General features: G+C 48.7%; 1 protein-coding gene across 1 annotated transcript in view; it reads right to left on the minus strand.

Moving 5' to 3' along the window:
* LOC139381016 (mitogen-activated protein kinase kinase kinase 13) overlaps positions 1-20,727 on the minus strand; it is a 147,376-nt gene that overhangs the window by 43,392 nt on the left and 83,257 nt on the right. The window contains exons 2-4 of the mRNA XM_071124247.1: positions 12,588-13,283; positions 8,970-9,153; positions 1,842-2,033 (exon numbers count right to left, since the gene is read on the minus strand). Of these exons, the coding sequence (XP_070980348.1) occupies positions 1,842-2,033; positions 8,970-9,153; positions 12,588-13,212 (1,001 nt within the window). The 5' untranslated portion in view covers positions 13,213-13,283. The remainder of the gene's footprint in view (positions 1-1,841; positions 2,034-8,969; positions 9,154-12,587; positions 13,284-20,727) is intronic.

The raw sequence follows: 20,727 nt of genomic DNA on the forward strand, positions 1-20,727 counted from the left end.
CTTCACAAAATTTAAACTTGCAATGCTTTTATTTCATTATATGTTATTTTATCCATGAATACGATGGCTCACTGTTCGTTGTTGGCATTTGCTATCTAAGTTTGCCCACTTTGCCAATGAAGTAACCATTAAACTAATTAGCAAATGTCAAATGGTTTTGTGATGAATAAGCTATCTGACTCGATGAAAGGTGGAGTTGAATGTCTTGCAATCTACCATTCAGCACTACGTTTTATCACAGGGGAACATTTTAGGACACATCATTGTAGTCTGTATAAAATGTGGGATGAACCTCTCTGTCTGTAAGAAGATCTGCTTTCTCTTTTATTTATTTACAATCTGTTCAATCTGATCAATTTACAATCTGACAGAAACTCCCTCTATATGTAACATCATTAATTAAGATAAGAACATTAAGTTACCAAACCTGTTCATAGGAATGGATAACACTAATGAGTCGGACAGGGAGGATATACTCCAAACACCCGAACAGGCCCTAAACCCAATCATTCGCTGGAGAAAGAAACAGAGATTTTGCCGAAAAAGATCGGGGTGCCTTGTGAGGATCAGGCGACGAGAGGCTAATCTGCTTTTGCCATTTATGTAAACAACAGCTGGTGCACAATATCTAAGGAAGTCTCTAGGTTTTGCTCACCTGAGGTAGAGTACCTCATGATAAGCTGTTGACCACACTATCTACCTAGTGAGTTTTCATCTGAAATTTTTTATAGCTTTCACCACAAACGATGCTGGCACTAAAACCGCACTCAATGAGCTGCATACCGCCATAAGCAAACAGGAAAATGCTCATCCAGAGGCAGCGCTCCTAGTGGCCGGGGACTTTAATGCAGGCAAACTTAAATCAGTTCTATCCTAATTTCTATCAACATGTTAAATGTGCAACGAAAGGGAAAAAACTCTAGACCACCTTCACTCCACACACAGAGATGCATACAAAGCTCTCCCTTACCCTCCATTTCCTAATTCCTGGTTAAAACCAAAAATTAAAGCAGGAAGCATCAGTGACTGGGTCTGTAAAAAAGTGGTCAGATGAAGCAGATGCTAAACTACAGGACTGTTTTGCACAAACAGGAATATGTTCCGGAATACTTCTGATGGCATTGAGGAGTACAGCACATCAGTCACTGTCTTTATCAATAAGTGCATCGATGACGTCATCCCCATAGTGACTGTACGTACATACCCCAACCAGAAGCCATGGATTACAGGCAACATCCGCACCGAGCTAAAGGCCAGAGCTGCCGCTTTCAAGAGGCGGGATCTCATGTGGAGATTCTGCAATTTCGTCCACAACAATGTTGTTCCGCCTTGAGGAACAAGCCTCCTGGGAGGCTCCTGGGAGGAACTCCCCCTCCTGGGGGAGGTTTGGGGTTAGGGGAGGGTTGGGGTTAGGGTTAGGGGAGGGTTGGGGTTAGGGGAGGGTAGGGTTAGGGGAGGGTAGGGTTAGGGTTAGAGGATGGTTAGGGGAGGTTTGGGGTTGGGGGAGGGTAGGGTTAGGGATAGGGGAGGGTTGGGGTTGGGGGAGGGTTAGGGTTAGGGTTAGGGGAGGGTTGGGGGAGGGTTAGGGGAGGTTTGGGGTTAGGGGAGGGTTAGGGGAGGTTTGGGGTTAGGGGAGGGTTGGGGTTAGGGGAGGGTTGGGGGAGGTTTGGGGTTGGGGGAGGGTAGGGTTAGGGTTAGGGGAGGGTTGGGGTTGGGGGAGGGTTAGGGGAGGTTTGGGGTTGGGGGAGGGTTAGGGGAGGTTTGGGGTAAGAGGAGGGTTGGGGGAGGGTTAGGGGAGGGTTGGGAAAGGGTTGGGGGAGGGTTGGGGTAGAGACACTCACTTGGGTGACTTGAGGTCTCTGTGTATGATCTTGTGGAGGTGCAGGTAGTTCATCCCAGAGGCGATCCCTGAGGCCCAGTCCACCAGCAGTCTGGGGGTCACCTTCCGTCCGGCCCTCAGAACCTCATAGAGTTGGCCCTGGGAACAATACTCCATTAAGATACAGTAGCACGGAGCCTGGGTGCACACACCCCTGGAGAGGAGAGAGACAAGAGAGGGAGGAGAGGGAGGAGAGGGAGGAGAAGAGGAGAGGGAGGATAGGGAGGAGAAGAGGAGAGGGAGGATAGGGAGGAGAAGAGGAGAGGGAGGAGAAGAGGAGAGAGGATGAGTTACAAAGTCAAAAAGATGTGACACAGTACACCGTAACGGTACTTTAGCACGGAGTTGGGGTGCACTACAGAAGGACGACACTGAGAGAGAGACATTCAGGGCGGATTTACTAGACACAGATTAAGCCTAGTACTAGACTGTACTAGACTGTACTAGACTGAAAAGCATGTTTAAATGATATTATCCATGGTTATAGGGTACAACTTGAAATCAGACAACAGCAAAAACTCCTGTAGCAACTCCTCAAACAATAGTTCCGCCTGATGTGCTCAGGGGTTTTTCACATATAGTCCTCTTTTTAAAATAACTGATCGCAGTCCTTTTTAAAGTGAACTCTGGGTTAAAAAAAGTCAAAGAACTCAGTTCTCTTTGTATTCACATTGCTCTGTTTAGAAAGGAACCAATATCTTTTCCCAACATTTTTACAAAGTGTAGGACAAGCCATTCAATCATAATGCATTATCGGACAGCTAGATATACCTAATTACATTTTGGAAACTAATATATTGGATTTAGTTAAAATATGAGACATAATAATTGTAATCAGAAGATACTATTATTAACATGTACATTTGATTAGTAACATAATAAATAACAATAAAATAACTGCAGAATAATTTTGTAATTGAACTTGAAATGTACACCCAAGGTAGGCTCCTGCCCCTTTAAGAGCTAGAATAGGCTACTGGCCTTTTAAGAGCTAGAATAGGCTACTGCCCCTTTAAGAGCTAGAATAGGCTCTTGCCCCTTTAAGAGCTAGAATAGGCTACTGGCCCTTTAAGAGCTAGAATAGGCTACTGCCCCTTTAAGAGCTAGAATTGGCTACTGCCCCTTTAAGAGCTAGAATAGGCTACTGGCCCTTTAAGAGCTAGAATAGGCTACTGCCCCTTTAAGAGCTAGAATAAGCTACTGCCCATTTAAGAGCTAGAATAGGCTACTGCCCCTTTAAGAGCTAGAATAGGCTACTGCCCCTTTAAGAGCTAGAATAGGCTACTGCCCCTTTAAGAGCTAGAATAGGCTACTGCCCCTTTAAGAGCTAGAATAGGCTACTGCCCCTTTAAGAGCTAGAATAGGCTACTGCCCCTTTAAGAGCTAGAATAGGCTACTGCCCCTTTAAGAGCTAGAATAGGCTACTGCCCCTTTAAGAGCTAGAATAGGCTACTGCCCCTTTAAGGGCTACAATAGGCTACTGCCCCTTTAAGAGTCTAGTGTGAGGGGTTATGTCAGTAGTCTAGTGTGGGGGGTTATGCCAGTAGTCTAGTGTGAGGGGTTATAACAGTAGTCTAGTGTGAGGGGTTATAACAGTAGTCTAGTGTGAGGGGTTATAACAGTAGTCTAGTGTGAGGGGTTATAACAGTAATCTAGTGTGAGGGGTTATGTCAGTAGTCTAGTGTGGGGGGTTATGCCAGTAGTCTAGTGTGAGGGGTTATAACAGTAGTCTAGTGTGAGGGGTTATAACAGTAGTCTAGTGTGAGGGGTTATAACAGTAATCTAGTGTGAGGGGTTATGTCAGTAGTCTAGTGTGAGGGGTTATAACAGTAGTCTAGTGTGAGGGGTTATAACAGTAGTCTAGTGTGAGGGGTTATGTCAGTAGTCTAGTGTGAGGGGTTATGTCAGTAGTCTAGTGTGAGGGGTTATGTCAGTAGTCTAGTGTGAGGGGTTATGTCAGTAGTCTAGTGTGAGGGGTTATGTCAGTAGTCTAGTGTGGGGGGTTATGTCAGTAGTCTAGTGTGAGGGGTTATGTCAGTAGTCTAGTGTGAGGGGTTATGTCAGTAGTCTAGTGTGAGGGGTTATGTCAGTAGTCTAGTGTGAGGGGTTATGTCAGTAGTCTAGTGTGAGGGGTTATGCCAGTAGTCTAGTGTGAGGGGTTATGTCAGTAGTCTAGTGTGAGGGGTTATGTCAGTAGTCTAGTGTGAGGGGTTATGTCAGTAGTCTAGTGTGAGGGGTTATGTCAGTAGTCTAGTGTGAGGGGTTATGTCAGTAGTCTAGTGTGAGGGGTTATGTCAGTAGTCTAGTGTGAGGGGTTATGTCAGTAGTCTAGTGTGAGGGGTTATGCCAGTAGTCTAGTGTGAGGGATTATGTCAGTAGTCTAGTGTGAGGGTTTATGTCAGTAGTCTAGTGTGAGGGGTTATAACAGTAGTCTAATTTGAGGGTTTATGTCAGGAGTCTAGTGTGAGGGTGTCACGCCCTGACCTGAGTATTCTTTGTTTTTTTTATATATTTTGGTTAGGTCAGAGTGTGACGAGGGTGGTATGTGTGTTTTTGTCTCATCTAGGGTGTTTTTACTGTCTATGGGTTTTGTAGATTTATGGGGTTGTTTCCATCTAGGTGTTTATGTAGGTCTATGGTTGCCTAGATTGGTTCTCAATTAGAGGCAGGTGTTTATCGTTGTCTCTGATTGGGAACCATATTTAGGCAGCCATCTTATTTGGGTATTTCGTAGGTTATTGTCTATGTCTAGTTGCCTGTGTTTGCACTTTTGTATCATAGCGTCACGTTCGTTTTGTGATTTTGTATAGTTCGTTTAGTGTCTATCTTTATTAAAAGTATTATGTATTCGAACCACGCTGCGCTTTGGTCTCTTCCATACGACAATCGCCCATGATGTTGGGTCAGTTATAGGGGTAGTTAACCTACTTGAAGCTGATGATGTTGGGTCAGTGTCAGTGGTAGGGGGAGTGAACCTACGTGAAGCTGATGATGTTGGGGCAGTGGTAGGGGTAGTGAACCTACTTGAAGCTGATGATGTTGGGTCAGTTATAGGGGTAGTTAACCTACTTGAAGCTGATGATGTTGGGTCAGTGTCAGTGTTTTAGGGAGTGAACATACGTGAAGCCGATGATGTTTGGTCAGTTATAGGGGTAGTTAACCTACTTGAAGCCGATGATGTTGGGTCAGTGTCAGTGGTAGGGGGAGTGAACCTACTTGAAGCCGATGATGTTGGGTCAGTTATAGGGGTAGTTAACCTACTTGAAGCTGATGATGTTGGGTCAGTGTCAGTGTTTTAGGGAGTGAACATACGTGAAGCCGATGATGTTTGGTCAGTTATAGGGGTAGTTAACCTACTTGAAGCCGATGATGTTGGGTCAGTGTTAGGGGGAGTGAACCTGCTTGAAGCCGATGATGTTTGGTCAGTTATAGGGGTAGTTAACCTACTTGAAGCTGATGATGTTGGGTCAGTGTCAGTGTTTTAGGGAGTGAACATACGTGAAGCCGATGATGTTTGGTCAGTTATAGGGGTAGTTAACCTACTTGAAGCTGATGATGTTGGGTCAGTGTCAGTTATAGGGGTAGTTAGTCTACTTGAAGCTGATGATGTTGGGTCAGTGTTAGGGGGAGTGAACCAACTTGAAACTGATGATGTTCGGTCAGTGTCAGTGTTAGGGGTAGTGAACCTACTTGAAACTGATGATGTTCGGGCAGTGTCAGTGTTAGGGGTACTTGAAGCCGATGATGTTGGGTCAGTGTAGGTGTTAGGGGTAGTGAACCTACTTGAAGCCGATGATGTTGGGTCAGTGGTAGGGTTAGTGAATCTACTTGAAGCTGATGATGTTGGGGCAGTGGTAGGGGTAGTGGACCTACTTGAAGCCGATGATTTTGGGTCAGTGGTAAGGGTAGTGAACCTACTTGAAGCCGATGATGTTGGGTCAGTGCCAGTGTTAGGGGGAGTGAACCTACTTGAAGCCGATGATGTTGGGTCAGTGTCAATGTTAGGGGTAGTGAACCTACTTTAAGCCGATGATATTGGGTCAGTGGTAGGGGTAGTGAACCTACTTGAAGCCCATGATGTATGGACAGTGTTAGGGGTAGTAAACCTACTTGAAGCTGATGATGTTGGGTCAGTGTTAGGGGGAGTGAACCTACTTGAAGCCGATGATGTTGGGTCAGTGGTAGGATAGTGAATCTACTTGTAGCCCATGATGTTGGGTCAGTGGCAAGGGTAGTGAACCTACTTGAAGCCAATGCTGTTGGGTGAGTGTCAGTGTTAGGGGTAGTGAACCTACTTGAAGCCGATGATGTTCGGTCAATGGTAGGGGTAGTGAACCTACTTGAAGCCGATGATGTTGGGACAGGGACAGTGGTAGGAGTAGTGAACCTACTTGAAGCCAAAGATGTTGTGTCAGTGTTAGGGGTAGTGAACCTACTTGAAGCAGATGAAGTTGGGTCAGTGGTAGGGGTAGTGAACCTACTTGAAGCCGATGATGTTGGGTCAGGGACAGTGGTAGGGGTAGTGAACCTACTTGAAGCCAAAGATGTTGGGTCAGTGTCAGTGTTAGGGGTGGTGGACTTACTTGAAGCCGATGTAGGGTCAGTGTCAGTGTTAGGGGTAGTGAATCTACTTGAAGCAGACGATGTTGGGTCAGTGGTAGGAGTAGTGAACCTACTTGAAGACGATGATGTTGGGTTGGTGTCAGTGATAGTGAACCTACTTGAAGCCGAAGTAAGGTCAGTGTCAGTGTTAGGGGTAGTGAATCTACTTGAAGCAGACGATGTTGGGTCAGTGGTAGGGTAGTGAACCTACTTGAAGCTGATGATGTTGGTTCAGTGGTAGGAGTAGTGGACCTACTTGAAGCCGATGATGATGGGTCAGTGTCAGTGATAGGGGTAGTGAACCTACTTGAAGCCGATGATGTTGGGTCAGTGGTAGGGGTAGTGAACCTACTTGAAGCCAATGCTGTTGGGTGAGTGTCAGTGTTAGGGGTAGTGAACCTACTTGAAGCCGATGTTGTTCGGTCAATGGTAGGGGTAGTGAACCTACTTGAAGCTGATGATGTTGGGTCAGGGACAGTGGTAGGGGTGGTGAACCTACTTGAAGCCGATGATGTTGGGTCAGGGACAGTGGTAGGAGTAGTGAACCTACTTGAAGCCAAAGATGTTGTGTCAGTGTTAGGTGTAGTGAACCTACTTGAAGCAGATGATGTTGGGGCAGTGGTAGGGGTAGTGGACCAACTTGAAGCCGATGATGTTGGGTCAGTGTCAGTGTTAGTGAACCTACTTGAAGCCGATGATGTTCGGTCAATGGTAGGGGCGGTGAACCTACTTGAAGCCGATGATGTTCGGTCAGTGTCAGTGTTAGGGGTAGTGAACCTACTTGAAGCTGATGATGTTGGGGCAGTGGCAAGGGTAGTGGAGCTACTTGAAGCCGATGATGTTGGGTCAGTGTTAGGGGGAGTGAACCTACTTGAAGCCGATGATGTTGGGTCAGTGTTAGGGGGAGTGAACCTACTTGAAGCCGATGATGTTGTGTCAGTGTTAGGGGTAGTTAACCTACTTGAAGCAGATGAAGTTGGGTCAGTGGTAGGGGTAGTGAACCTACTTGAAGCCGATGATGTTGGGTCAGGGACAGTGGTAGGGGTGGTGAACCTACTTGAAGCCAAAGATGTTGGGTCAGTGTCAGTGTTAGGGGTGGTGGACTTACTTGAAGCCGATGATGTTGGGTTAGTGGTAGGGGTAGTGAACCTACTTGAAGCCGATGATGTTGGTTCAGTGGTAGGAGTAGTGGACCTACTTGAAGCCGATGATGATGGGTCAGTGTCAGTGGTAGGGGTAGTGAACCTACTTGAAGCTGATGATGTTGGGTCAGTGATAGGGGTAGTGAACCTACTTGAAGCCGATGATGTTGGGTCAGTGTTACGGGGAGTGAACCTACTTGAAGCTGATAATGTTGGGTCAGTGATAGGGGTAGTGAACCTACTTGAAGCCGATGATGTTGGGTCAGTGGTAGGGGTAGTGAACCTACTTGAAGCCAATGCTGTTGGGTGAGTGTCAGTGTGGAGCTACTTGAAGCCGATGATGATGGGTCAGTGTTAGGGGGAGTGAACCAACTTGAAGCCGATTATGTTGGGTAAGTGTCAGTGTTAGGGGTAGTGAACCTACTTGAAGCTGATGATGTTGGGGCAGTGGTAGGGGTAGTTAACCTACTTGAAGCCGATGATGATGGATCAGGGTTAGGGGTAGTGAACCTACTTGAAGCTGATGATGTTGGGTAAGTGGTAGGGGTAGTTAACCTACTTGAAGCCGATGATGATGGGTCAGGGTTAGGGGTAGTGAACCTACTTGAAGCCAATGATGTTGGGTTAGTGGAAGGGGTAGTGGACCTACTTGAAGCCGATGATGTTGGTTCAGTGTCAGTGGTAGGGGTAGTGAATCTACTTGAAGCTGATGATGTTGGGTCAGTGGTAGGGGTAGTTAACCTACTTGAAGCCGATGATGATGGGTCAGTGTCAGTGGTAGGGGTAGTGAACCTACTTGAAGCTGATGATGTTGGGTCAGTGGTAGGGGTAGTGGATCTACTTGAAGCAGATGATGTTGGGTCAGTGGTAGGGGACATACTTGAAGCCAATGATGTTGGGTCAGTGTCAGTGGTAGGGTATTGAACCTACTTGAAGCTGATGATGTTGGGGCAGTGTCAGTGTTAGGGTAGTGAACCTACTTGAAGCCGATGATGTTGGGTCAGTGGTAGGGGTAGTGAACATACTTGAAGCCCATGATGTATGGTCAGTGTTAGGGGGAGTGAACCTACTTGAAGCCGATGATGTTGGGTCAGTGGTAGGGGTAGTGAACATACTTGAAGCCCATGATGTATGGTCAGTGTTAGGGGGAGTGAACCTACTTGAAGCCCAAGATGTTGGGTGAGTGTTAGGGATAGTGAACCTACTTAAAGACAATGATGTTGGGTCAGTGGTAGGGGTAGTGAACCTACTTGAAGCCGATGATGTTGGGTCAGTGTCAGTGTTAGGGGGAGTGAACCAACTTGAAGCCGATGATGTTGGGTCAGTGGAAGGGGTAGTGGACCTACTTGAAGCCGATGATGTTGGGGTGTTTGAGCTTCCTCAGGTGTTTGATGTCTGTCTCTTTCTGCTCACGGACCTTCTTGATGGCCACCTCATTGCCATGGAGCTTCCCCAGAAAGACAGCCCCCTGCGCCCCACTGCCAAGCCACTGCAGCTCCGAGATCTCCTCAAACGGGACCTCCCACATGTCTACAGAGGACAGACACACAGACATGTTACTAATGGGACCTACCACATGTCTAGAGGACAGACAGACAGACAGACAGACAGACAGACAGACAGACAGACATGTTACTAACTAACGGGACCTCCCACATGTCTAGAGAGGACAGACACACAGACATGTTACTAATGGGACCTACCACATGTCTAGAAGACAGACAGACAGACAGACAGACAGACAGACAGACAGACATATTACTAACTAACAGGACCTCCCACATGTCTAGGGAGGACAGTTACTGGCCCAACGCACTACCCGCTAGACTACCTTCTGCCAAGTTGTGGTTTAGTGGAAACCGGATGGCCAGCTGACCAACCACAAGGCTAAACCCATGTCTGTCAGGCCTAAAACCATACCTTTATGACTAGGCGTGTGCCCAGCTGGTGCAACCAACCCTGGGGAATCAGATTTCACCTCTACCCCCAGTTCACCCTGAGGGACAGGATTTCACCTCTACCCCCAGTTCACCCTGAGGGACAGGATTTGACCCCTACCCCTGTTCACCCTGAGGGATAGGATTTCACTCCAACCCCTGTTCACCCTGAGGGACAGGATTTGACCCCTACCCCTGTTCACCCTGAGGGACAGATTTGACTCCTACCCCTGTTCCCCCTGAGGGACAGGATTTGACCCATACCCCTGTTCACCCTGAGGGACAGGATTTGACCCATACCCCTGTTCACCCTGAGGGACAGGATTTGACCCCTACCCCTGTTCACCCTGAGGGACAGGATTTGACCCATACCCCTGTTCACCCTGAGGGACAGGATTTGACCCATACCCCTGTTCACCCTGAGGGACAGGATTTGACCCCTACCCCTGTTCACCCTGAGGGACAGATTTGACTCCTGCCCCTGTTCCCCCTGAGGGACAGGATTTGACCCATACCCCTGTTCACCCTGAGGGATAGGATTTCACTCCAACCCCTGTTCACCCTGAGGGACAGGATTTGACCCCTACCCCTGTTCACCCTGAGGGACAGATTTGACTCCTACCCCTGTTCCCCCTGAGGGACAGGATTTGACCCCTACCCCTGTTCACCCTGAGGGACAGATTTGACTCCTACCCCTGTTCCCCCTGAGGGACAGGATTTGACCCATACCCCTGTTCACCCTGAGGGACAGGATTTGACCCCTACCCCTGTTCACCCTGAGGGACAGATTTGACTCCTACCCCTGTTCCCCCTGAGGGACAGGATTTGACCCATACCCCTGTTCACCCTGAGGGATAGGATTTCACTCCAACCCCTGTTCACCCTGAGGGACAGGATTTGACCCCTACCCCTGTTCACCCTGAGGGACAGATTTGACTCCTACCCCTGTTCCCCCTGAGGGACAGGATTTGACCCCTACCCCTGTTCACCCTGAGGGACAGATTTGACTCCTACCCCTGTTCCCCCTGAGGGACAGGATTTGACCCATACCCCTGTTCACCCTGAGGGACAGGATTTGACCCCTACCCCTGTTCACCCTGAGGGACAGGATTTGACCCCTACCCCTGTTCCTCCTGAGGGACAGGATTTGACCCATACCCCTGTTCCCCCTGAGGGACAGGATTTGACCCCTACCCCTGTTCACCCTGAGGGACAGGATTTGACCCCTACCCCTGTTCACCCTGAGGGACAGGATTTGACCCATACCCCTGTTCACCCTGAGGGACAGGATTTGACCCCTACCCCTGTTCACCCTGAGGGACAGATTTGACCCCTACCCCTGTTCCCCCTGAGGGACAGGATTTGACCCCTACCCCTGTTCACCCTGAGGGACAGGATTTGACCCCTACCCCCTGTTCACCCTGAGGGACAGATTTGACCCCTACCCCTGTTCACCCTGAGGGACAGATTTGACCCCTACCCCTGTTCACCCTGAGGGACAGATTTGACCCCTACCCCTGTTCCCCCTGAGGGACAGGATTTGACTCCTACCCCTGTTCCCCCTGAGGGACAGGATTTGACCCCTACCCCTGTTCACCCTGAGGGACAGGATTTGACCCATACCCCTGTTCACCCTGAGGGACAGGATTTGACCCCTACCCCTGTTCACCCTGAGGGACAGGATTTGACCCATACCCCTGTTCACCCTGAGGGACAGGATTTGACCCCTACCCCTGTTCACCCTGAGGGACAGGATTTGACCCATACCCCTGTTCACCCTGAGGGACAGGATTTGACCCCTACCCCTGTTCACCCTGAGGGACAGGATTTGACCCATACCCCTGTTCACCCTGAGGGACAGATTTGACCCCTACCCCTGTTCCCCCTGAGGGACAGGATTTGACTCCTACCCCTGTTCCCCCTGAGGGACAGGATTTGACCCATACCCCTGTTCACCCTGAGGGACAGATTTGACTCCTACCCCTGTTCACCCTGAGGGACAGGATTTGACCCCTACCCCTGTTCACCCTGAGGGACAGGATTTGACCCATACCCCTGTTCACCCTGAGGGACAGGATTTGACCCCTACCCCTGTTCACCCTGAGGGACAGGATTTGACCCATACCCCTGTTCACCCTGAGGGATAGGATTTAACCCCTACCCCCTGTTCACCCTGAGGGATAGGATTTCACACCAACCCCTGTTCACCCTGAGGGACAGGATTTGACCCCTACCCCTGTTCACCCTGAGGGACAGATTTGACTCCTACCCCTGTTCCCCCTGAGGGACAGGATTTGACCCATACCCCTGTTCACCCTGAGGGACAGGATTTGACCCATACCCCTGTTCACCCTGAGGGACAGGATTTGACTCCTACCCCTGTTCCCCCTGAGGGACAGGATTTGACCCATACCCCTGTTCACCCTGAGGGACAGGATTTGACCCATACCCCTGTTCCCCCTGAGGGACAGGATTTAACCCCTACCCCCTGTTCACCCCGAGGGATAGGATTTCACTCCAACCCCTGTTCACCCTGAGGGAGGACAGATTTGACTCCTACCCCTGTTCCCCCTGAGGGACAGGATTTGACCCATACCCCTGTTCACCCTGAGGGACAGGATTTGACCCCTACCCCTGTTCCCCCTGAGGGACAGGATTTGACCCATACCCCTGTTCACCCTGAGGGACAGGATTTGACCCATACCCCTGTTCACCCTGAGGGACAGGATTTGACCCCTACCCCTGTTCACCCTGAGGGACAGGATTTGACCCATACCCCTGTTCCCCCTGAGGGACAGATTTGACCCCTACCCCTGTTCACCCTGAGGGACAGGATTTAACCCCTACCCCTGTTCCCCCTGAGGGACAGGATTTGACCCATACCCCTGTTCACCCTGAGGGACAGATTTGACCCCTACCCCTGTTCACCCTGAGGGACAGGATTTGACCCCTACCCCTGTTCCCCCTGAGGGACAGGATTTGACCCCTACCCCTGTTCACTCGGACATAGTAGCAGGCAGTGTGTACCTTGTTGCTGCAACTTGTATTCAGTGCTGTAGGTCTTCCCTATGATGTTCCAGACGGGTCTGAGACAGCCGAACAGGCCCTCCAGGAACCCCCCTCCTCCCGGTGCTCTGTGGAAGTGCAGTTTGATGTCATCATGGGGGTGAGGGTGGTTGTGGGTTCCAGACCCAGGGTGGTGTTGGTGTATGGGACACAACCCCTCCCTTGTCCCCTCCCCCTCGCCCCCGCTGCCACACCCCTCCTGGCCACATGACGCCGGTGACTCCGCCTCCTCGTGCTCCTGAAATTGGAGCACGCTGTTGTCAAACTGTCTCTGCTCCCGCCCAGAGTCCTCACTGAGCGCTGTGATTGGTGGGCTGGTGCCCAGCATGGCCTCCTCATCCTGGCATGGGGGTGGGGCGAGCGTCATCAGGGGAACCAGGAGGTGTGTGGGAGGCGCTAGATCTGTGATGATCTGGGGGGGTAGAGGAAGGGGAGGGGCTGGGGTGTTGGGAGAGGAAGTTTTCTTAACGCTGTCCCCCACCACAGTGTTCTTTAGCTCCTCCTTCAGCTTGCCAACAAGCAGGCTGGGGCACGACGCCCATGACAGCACCTCTGGAGAGCTACCCATGGTGCACTGCGGGAGCATGGGCCGCCCAGCGTCGCGGACAGAGAGAGGCCGTTCCTGACAGGAGCGGTTCTCTGAAGTCAGGGAGTCACCTGCAGAGAGAGAGAGGGAGCGAGAGAGGGAGCGAGAGAGGGAGCGAGAGAGGGAGAAAGAGAGGGAGAAAGAGAGAGGGAGCGAGAGAGGGAGAAAGAGAGAGAGAGGGAGAGAGAAGGGGAGGTTGGGAGAGAGAGAGACAGAGAGGCAGACAGAGTTTACATACACCTTAGCTAAATACAGTGCCTTGCGAAAGTATTCGGCCCCCTTGAACTTTGCGACCTTTTGCCACATTTCAGGCTTCAAACATAAAGATATAAAACTGTATTTTTTTGTGAAGAATCAACAACAAGTGGGACACAATCATGAAGTGGAACGACATTTATTGGATATTTCAAACTTTTTTAACAAATCAAAAACTGAAAAATTGGGCGTGCAAAATTATTCAGCCCCCTTAAATTAATATTTTGTAGCGCCACCTTTTGCTGCGATTACAACTGTAAGTCGCTTGGGGTATGTCTTTATCAGTTTTGCACATCGAGAGACTGAAATGTTTTCTTTTTACTAATGTTTACTGTTCATTTTTATTGTTTATTTCACTTTTGTATATTATCTACCTCACTTGTTTCACATGTTTCCCATGCCAATAAAGCCCCTTGAATTTAAATTGAATTGAGAGAGAGAGGAAGAGAGAGAGGAAGAGAGAGAGGGGAGAGGGGGGGAGAGAGAGGGAGAGATAAAAATAGAGAGAGGAAGATATAGAGGTAGAGAGAGAGAGAGAGAGAGAGAGGGGAGAAAGAGAGAGGTAGAGAGAGAGAGAGAGGTAGAGAGAGAGAGAGAGAGAGAGAGACAGAGAGAGAGAGAGAGAGAGAGAGAGGTAGAGAGAGAGAGAGAGAGAGGTAGAGAGAGAGAGAGAGAGAGAGAGAGAGAGAGAGAGAGAGGGGAGAAAGAGAGAGAGAGAGAGGAAGATATAGAGGGAGAGTGTCACGCCCTGACCTTAGAGATTATTTTTATGTCTCTATTTCAGTTTGGTCAGGGCGTGAGTTGGGGTGGGCATTCTATGTTTTGTGTTCTATGTTTTTCTATTTCTGTGTTTGGCCGGGTGTGGTTCTCAATCAGAGGCAGCTGTCTATCGTTGTCTCTGATTGAGAACCATACTTAGCCTTTTCCCACCTGTGTTTTGTGGGTAGTTGTTTTCTGTGTTTCGCCTGTCAGAACTGTTTCAGTTATTCCTTTTGTTATTTTGTATTTAGTGTTCAGTTTGGAATAAATAATATGAACACGTACCACGCTGCACCTTGGTCCTTCTTCCTTCCTATGAATGCCGTTAAAGAGAGAGGGGGAGGGGGAGAGAGAGGGATATATTTATATATTTTATATATATATATATATATATAGAAAGAGGAAGATATAGGGGGAGAGAGAAAGTCAGAGATAGGGGGAGAGAGAGAAATATATGGTAGGCTGATCCTATAATCCCCATACTAGAATCTAGAGACTAGAGGTCGACCGATTAAACGGAATGGGCGATTAATTAGGGTCGATTTCAAGTTTTCATAACAATCGGTAATCTGCATTTTTGGAAACAGATTACATTGCTCTCCACGGGGAGACTGCGTGGCAGGCTGACTACCTGTTACGAGTGCAGCAAGAAGCCAAGGCAAGTTGCTAGCTATCATTAAAACATATCTTATAAAAAACTATCAATCTTAACATAATCACTAGTTAACTACACATGGTTGATGATATTACTAGTTTATCTAGCTTGTCCTGCGTTGCATATAATTGATGCGGAGCCTGTTAAAACTCTTTTGGGAGTGCCAAGTCTAGCACAAAGTCTTCTTTACCCCCAAGCCATAAGACTCCTGAACAGGTAATCAAATGGCTACCCGGGCTATCTGCACTGTGTTCCGCCACCCCCCAACCCCTCTTGTACGCTACTGCTACTCTCTGTTCATCATATATGCATAGTCACTTTAATTTATCATTGAATCACAGCCTACTTCGACAAACGGGTGATTTAACAAGCGCATTCGCGAAAAAAAGCACTGTCGTTACACCAATGTGTACCTAACCATAAACATCAACGCCTTTCTTAAAATCAATACTCAAGTATATATTTTTAAACCTGAATATTTAGTTAATATTGCCTGCTAACATGAATTTCTTTTAACTAGGGAAATAGTATCACTTCTCTTGCGTTTTGTGCAACAGAGTCAGGGTATATGCAACAGTTTGGGCCGCTTGGCTCGTTGCAAACTGTGTGAAGACTATTTCTTCCTAACAAAGACAGCCAACTTCGCCAAACGGGGGATGATCTATTTCTTCCTAACAAAGACAGCCGACTTCGCCAAACGGGGGATGATCTATTTCTTCCTAACAAAGACAGCCGACTTCGCCAAACGGGGGATGATCTATTTCTTCCTAACAAAGACAGCCAACTTCACCAAACGGGGGATGATCTATTTCTTCCTAACAAAGACAGCCGACTTCGCCAAACGGGGGATGATCTATTTCTTCCTAACAAAGACAGCCAACTTCGCCAAACGGGGGATGATCTATTTCTTCCTAACAAAGACAGCCAACTTCGCCAAACGGGGGATGATCTATTTCTTCCTAACAAAGACAGCCAACTTCGCCAAACGGGGGATGATCTATTTCTTCCTAACAAAGACAGCCAACTTCGCCAAACGGGGGATGATCTATTTCTTCCTAACAAAGACAGCCAACTTCGCCAAACGGGGGGTGATCTATTTCTTCCTAACAAAGACAGCCGACTTCGCCAAACGGGGGGTGATTTAACAAAAACACATTTGCAACAAAAAAAGCACAATTGTTGCACGACTGTCCCGAACCATAAACATCAACGCCTTTCTTGAAATCAATACACAGAAGTATATATTTTTAAACCTGCATATTTAGTTAAAATAAATTAATGTTAACAGGCAATATTAAACTAGGGAAATTGTGTCACTTCTCTTGCGTTCATTGCACGCAGAGTCAGGGTATATGCAACAGTTTGGGCCGCCTGGCTCATTGCAAACTAATTTGCCAGAATTTTACGTAATTATGACATAACATTGAAGGTTGTGCAATGTAACAAGAATATTTAGACTTATGGATGCCACCCGTTAGATAAAATATGGAACGGTTCCGTATTTCACTGAAAGTATAAACGTCTTGTTTTCGAAATGATAGTTTCCGGATTCTACCACATTAATGACCCAAGGCTCGTATTTCTGTGTGTTATTATGTTATAACTAAGTCTATGATTTAATATTTGATAGTCTGACTAAACGGTGGTGTTACGTCTGTCGTTGAATGAGTGAGACCAAAGCCCAGCGTGGAAAGTGTTCATGATATTTAATAATGAAACACCGACAAAACAACAAAATATAAAGGACCGTAAAGTTCTGCAGGGCTAAACAGCAACTATACAAAGACAAGATCCCACAAACTCAGGTGGAAAAAAGGCTGCCTAAGTATGATTCCCAATCAGAGACAACGATAGACAGCTGCCTCTGATTGGGAACCATACCCAGCCAACAAAGAAATAGACAACTAGAATGCCCACCCAAATCACACCCTGACCTAACCAAATAGAGAAATAAACTATTTTTAAGGTCAGGGCGTGACAGGTGGTAGGCAGCAGCAGGTTCGTAAGCATTCATTCAAACAGCACTTTCCTGAACACAGAGACTGCTCTCCCTCCCTCGCTCCTGACCTGAACACACAGAGACCCTTTTCCCTCCCTCGCTCCCTCCCTCCCTCCCTCCAGAACTGAACACAGAGACCCTGCTCTTCCCCCCTCCCTCCCTCCCTCCCTTCCTCCAGAACTGAACACAGAGACCCTGCTCTTCCCCCCTCCCTCCCTCCCTCCCTCCCTCCCTCCAGACCTGAACACAGGGACCCTGCTCCCTCCCTCCCTCCCTCCCTCCCTCCCTCCCTCCCTCCCTCCCTCCCTCCCTCCCTCCCTCCCTCCCTCCCTCCTGGCCTGAACACAGAGACCCTGCTCTTCCCCCCTCCCTGCTCTCCCTCCTTCCCTCCCTCCCTCCAGACCTGAACACAGGGACCCTGCTCTCCCTCCCTCCCTCCCTCCCTCCCTCCCTCCTGGCCTGAACACAGAGACCCTGCTCTTCCCCCCTCCCTCCCTCCTTCCCTCCAGACCTGAACACAGAGACCCTGCTCTCCCTCCTTCCCTCCCTCCCTCCAGACCTGAACACAGGGACCCTGCTCTCCCTCCCTCCCTCCCTCCCTCCTGGCCTGAACACAGGGACCCTGCTCTCCCTCCCTCCCTCCCTCCCTCCCTCCTTCCCTCCCTCCCTCCTGACCTAAACACAGAGACCCTGCTCTCCCTCCCTCCCTCCCTCCAGACCTGAACACAGAGACCCTGCTCTTCCCCCCTCCCTCCCTCCCTCCAGACCTGAACACAGAGACCCTGCTCTCCCTCCCTCCCTCCAGACCTGAACACAGAGACCCTGCTCTCCCTCCCTCCCTCCCTCCAGACCTGAACACAGGGACCCTGCTCTCCCTCCCTCCCTCCAGACCTGAACACAGGGACCCTGCTCTCCCTCCCTCCCTCCTGACATTGGTACAGCATCCCTCCACTCTCCTACCATAGCCGTGTGTTTAACAGACTGGTTAGCATTGGAACAGCATCCCTCCACTCTCCTACCGTAGCCGTGTGTTTAACATACTGGTTAGCATTGGTACAGCATCCCTCCACTCTCCTACCGTAGCCGTGTGTTTAACATACTGGTTAGCATTGGTACAGCATCCCTCCACTCTCCTACCGTAGCCGTGTGTTTAACAGACTGGTTAGCATTGGTACAGCATTAGCATAGCCGTGTGTTTAACAGACTGGTTAGCATTGGTACAGCATCCTTCCACTCTCCTACCGTAGCCGTGTGTTTAACAGACTGGTTAGCATTGGTACAGCATTAGCATAGCCGTGTGTTTAACAGACTGGTTAGCATTGGTACAGCATCCCTCCACTCTCCTACCGTAGCCGTGTGTTTAACAGACTGGTTAGCATTGGTACAGCATTAGCATAGCCGTGTGTTTAACAGACTGGTTAGCATTGGTACAGCATCCTTCCACTCTCCTACCGTAGCCGTGTGTTTAACAGACTGGTTAGCATTGGAACAGCATCCCTCCACTCTCCTACCGTAGCTGTGTGTTTAACAGACTGGTTAGCATTGGTACAGCATCCTTCCACTCTCCTACCGTAGCCGTGTGTTTAACAGACTGGTTAGCATTGGTACAGCATTAGCATAGCCGTGTGTTTAACAGACTGGTTAGCATTGGTACAGCATTAGCATAGCCGTGTGTTTAACAGACTGGTTAGCATTGGTACAGCATCCCTCCACTCTCCTACCATAGCCGTGTGCTTAACAGACTGGTTAGCATTGGTACAGCATTAGCATAGCCGTGTGTTTAACAGACTGGTTAGCATTGGTACAGCATCCCTCCACTCTCCTACCATGGCCGTGTGTTTAACAGACTGGTTAGCATTGGTACAGCATCCCTCCACTCTCCTACCGTAGCCGTGTGTTTAACAGACTGGTTAGCATTGGTACAGCATTAGCATAGCCGTGTGTTTAACAGACTGGTTAGCATTGGTACAGCATCCTTCCACTCTCCTACCGTAGCCGTGTGTTTAACAGACTGGTTAGCATTGGTACAGCATCCTTCCACTCTCCTACCGTAGCCGTGTGTTTAACAGACTGGTTAGCATTGGTACAGCATCCTTCCACTCTCCTACCATAGCCGTGTGTTTAACAGACTGGTTAGCATTGGAACAGCATCCCTCCACTCTCCTACCGTAGCCGTGTGTTTAACATACTGGTTAGCATTGGTACAGCATCCTTCCACTCTCCTACCGTAGCCGTGTGTTTAACAGACTGGTTAGCATTGGTACAGCATTAGCATAGCCGTGTGTTTAACAGACTGGTTAGCATTGGTACAGCATCCCTCCACTCTCCTACCGTAGCCGTGTGTTTAACAGACTGGTTAGCATTGGTACAGCATTAGCATAGCCGTGTGTGTCCAGGGTGTGTATTCTCTGTTCTGTGGAAAGAAACCTGATCCCTTCCCCACGCCAACTGCTCCATCCCCAGATGCTGCAGTTCAGGATCATCTGACTAACATGGCATCTGACAGCAGGCAATCAGCCCAGTCCCAGAGATCCAGTGGGTTAGGCAGTAAGGGTTAGAGTGTGTGTGTGTGTGTGTGTGTGTGTGTGTGTGTGTGTGTGTGTGTGAGAGCTATGGCAGTCAGATTATCCTGTACTGCAGCACAGACAGACACACACCAGAGAAATGAGCCCCAAGGATTGACTTAACCAAGGGCAGCAACTCAATCATCAAGTTTGCAGACGACACAACAATAGTAGGCTTGATTACCAACAACGACGAGACAGCCTACAGGGAGGAGGTGAGGGCCCTCAGAGTGGGGTGTCAGGAAAATAACCTCTCACTCAACGTCAACAAAACAAAGGAGATGATTGTGGACTTCAGGAAGCAGCAGAGGGAGCCGTTTAAATCCACATCTACGGGACAGTAATGGAGAAGGTGGAAAGGTTTAAGAAAGTATTAAGTTCCTCGGCGGACACATCACGGACAAACTGAAATGGTCCACCCACACATCACGGACAAACTGAAATGGTCCACCCACACATCACGGACAAACTGAAATGGTCCACCCACACATCACGGACAAACTGAAATGGTCCACCCACACATCACGGACAAACTGAAATGGTCCACCCACACAGACAGCGCACACATCACGGACAAACTGAAATGGTCCACCCACACAGACAGCGCACACATCACGGACAAACTGAAATGGTCCACCCACACAGACAGCGTACACATCACGGACAAACTGAAATGGTCCACCCACACAGACAGCGTACACATCACGGACAAACTGAAATGGTCCACCCACACAGACAGCGCACACATCACAGACAAACTGAAATGGTTCACCCACACAGACAGCGCACACATCACGGACAAACTGAAATGGTCCACCCACACGGACAGCGTGGTGAAGGCGGCGCAGCAGAACCACCATGTCATTATCATTAACAGCCTTGTAGAACCCCCATGTCATTATCATTATCAGCCTTGTATAATCCCCATGTCATTATCATTAACAGCCTTGTAGAACCCCCATGTCATTATCATTATCAGCCTTGTAGAACCCCCATGTCATTATCATTATCAGCCTTGTATAATCCCCATGTCATTATCATTAACAGCCTTGTAGAACCCCCATGTCATTATCATTATCAGCCTTGTAGAACCCCCATGGCATTATCATTATCAGCCTTGTATAATATCCAAGTCATTATCATTAACAGCCTTGTATAATCTCCATGTCATTATCATTAACAGCCTTGTATAATCTCCATGTCATTATCATTAACAGCCTTGTATAATCTCCATGTCATTATCATTAACAGCCTTGTATAACCCCCCATGTCATTATCATTAG

The sequence above is a fragment of the Oncorhynchus clarkii genome, chromosome 22 (genome assembly GCF_045791955.1).
Source record: "Oncorhynchus clarkii lewisi isolate Uvic-CL-2024 chromosome 22, UVic_Ocla_1.0, whole genome shotgun sequence".
Lineage (NCBI taxonomy): Eukaryota > Metazoa > Chordata > Actinopteri > Salmoniformes > Salmonidae > Oncorhynchus > Oncorhynchus clarkii.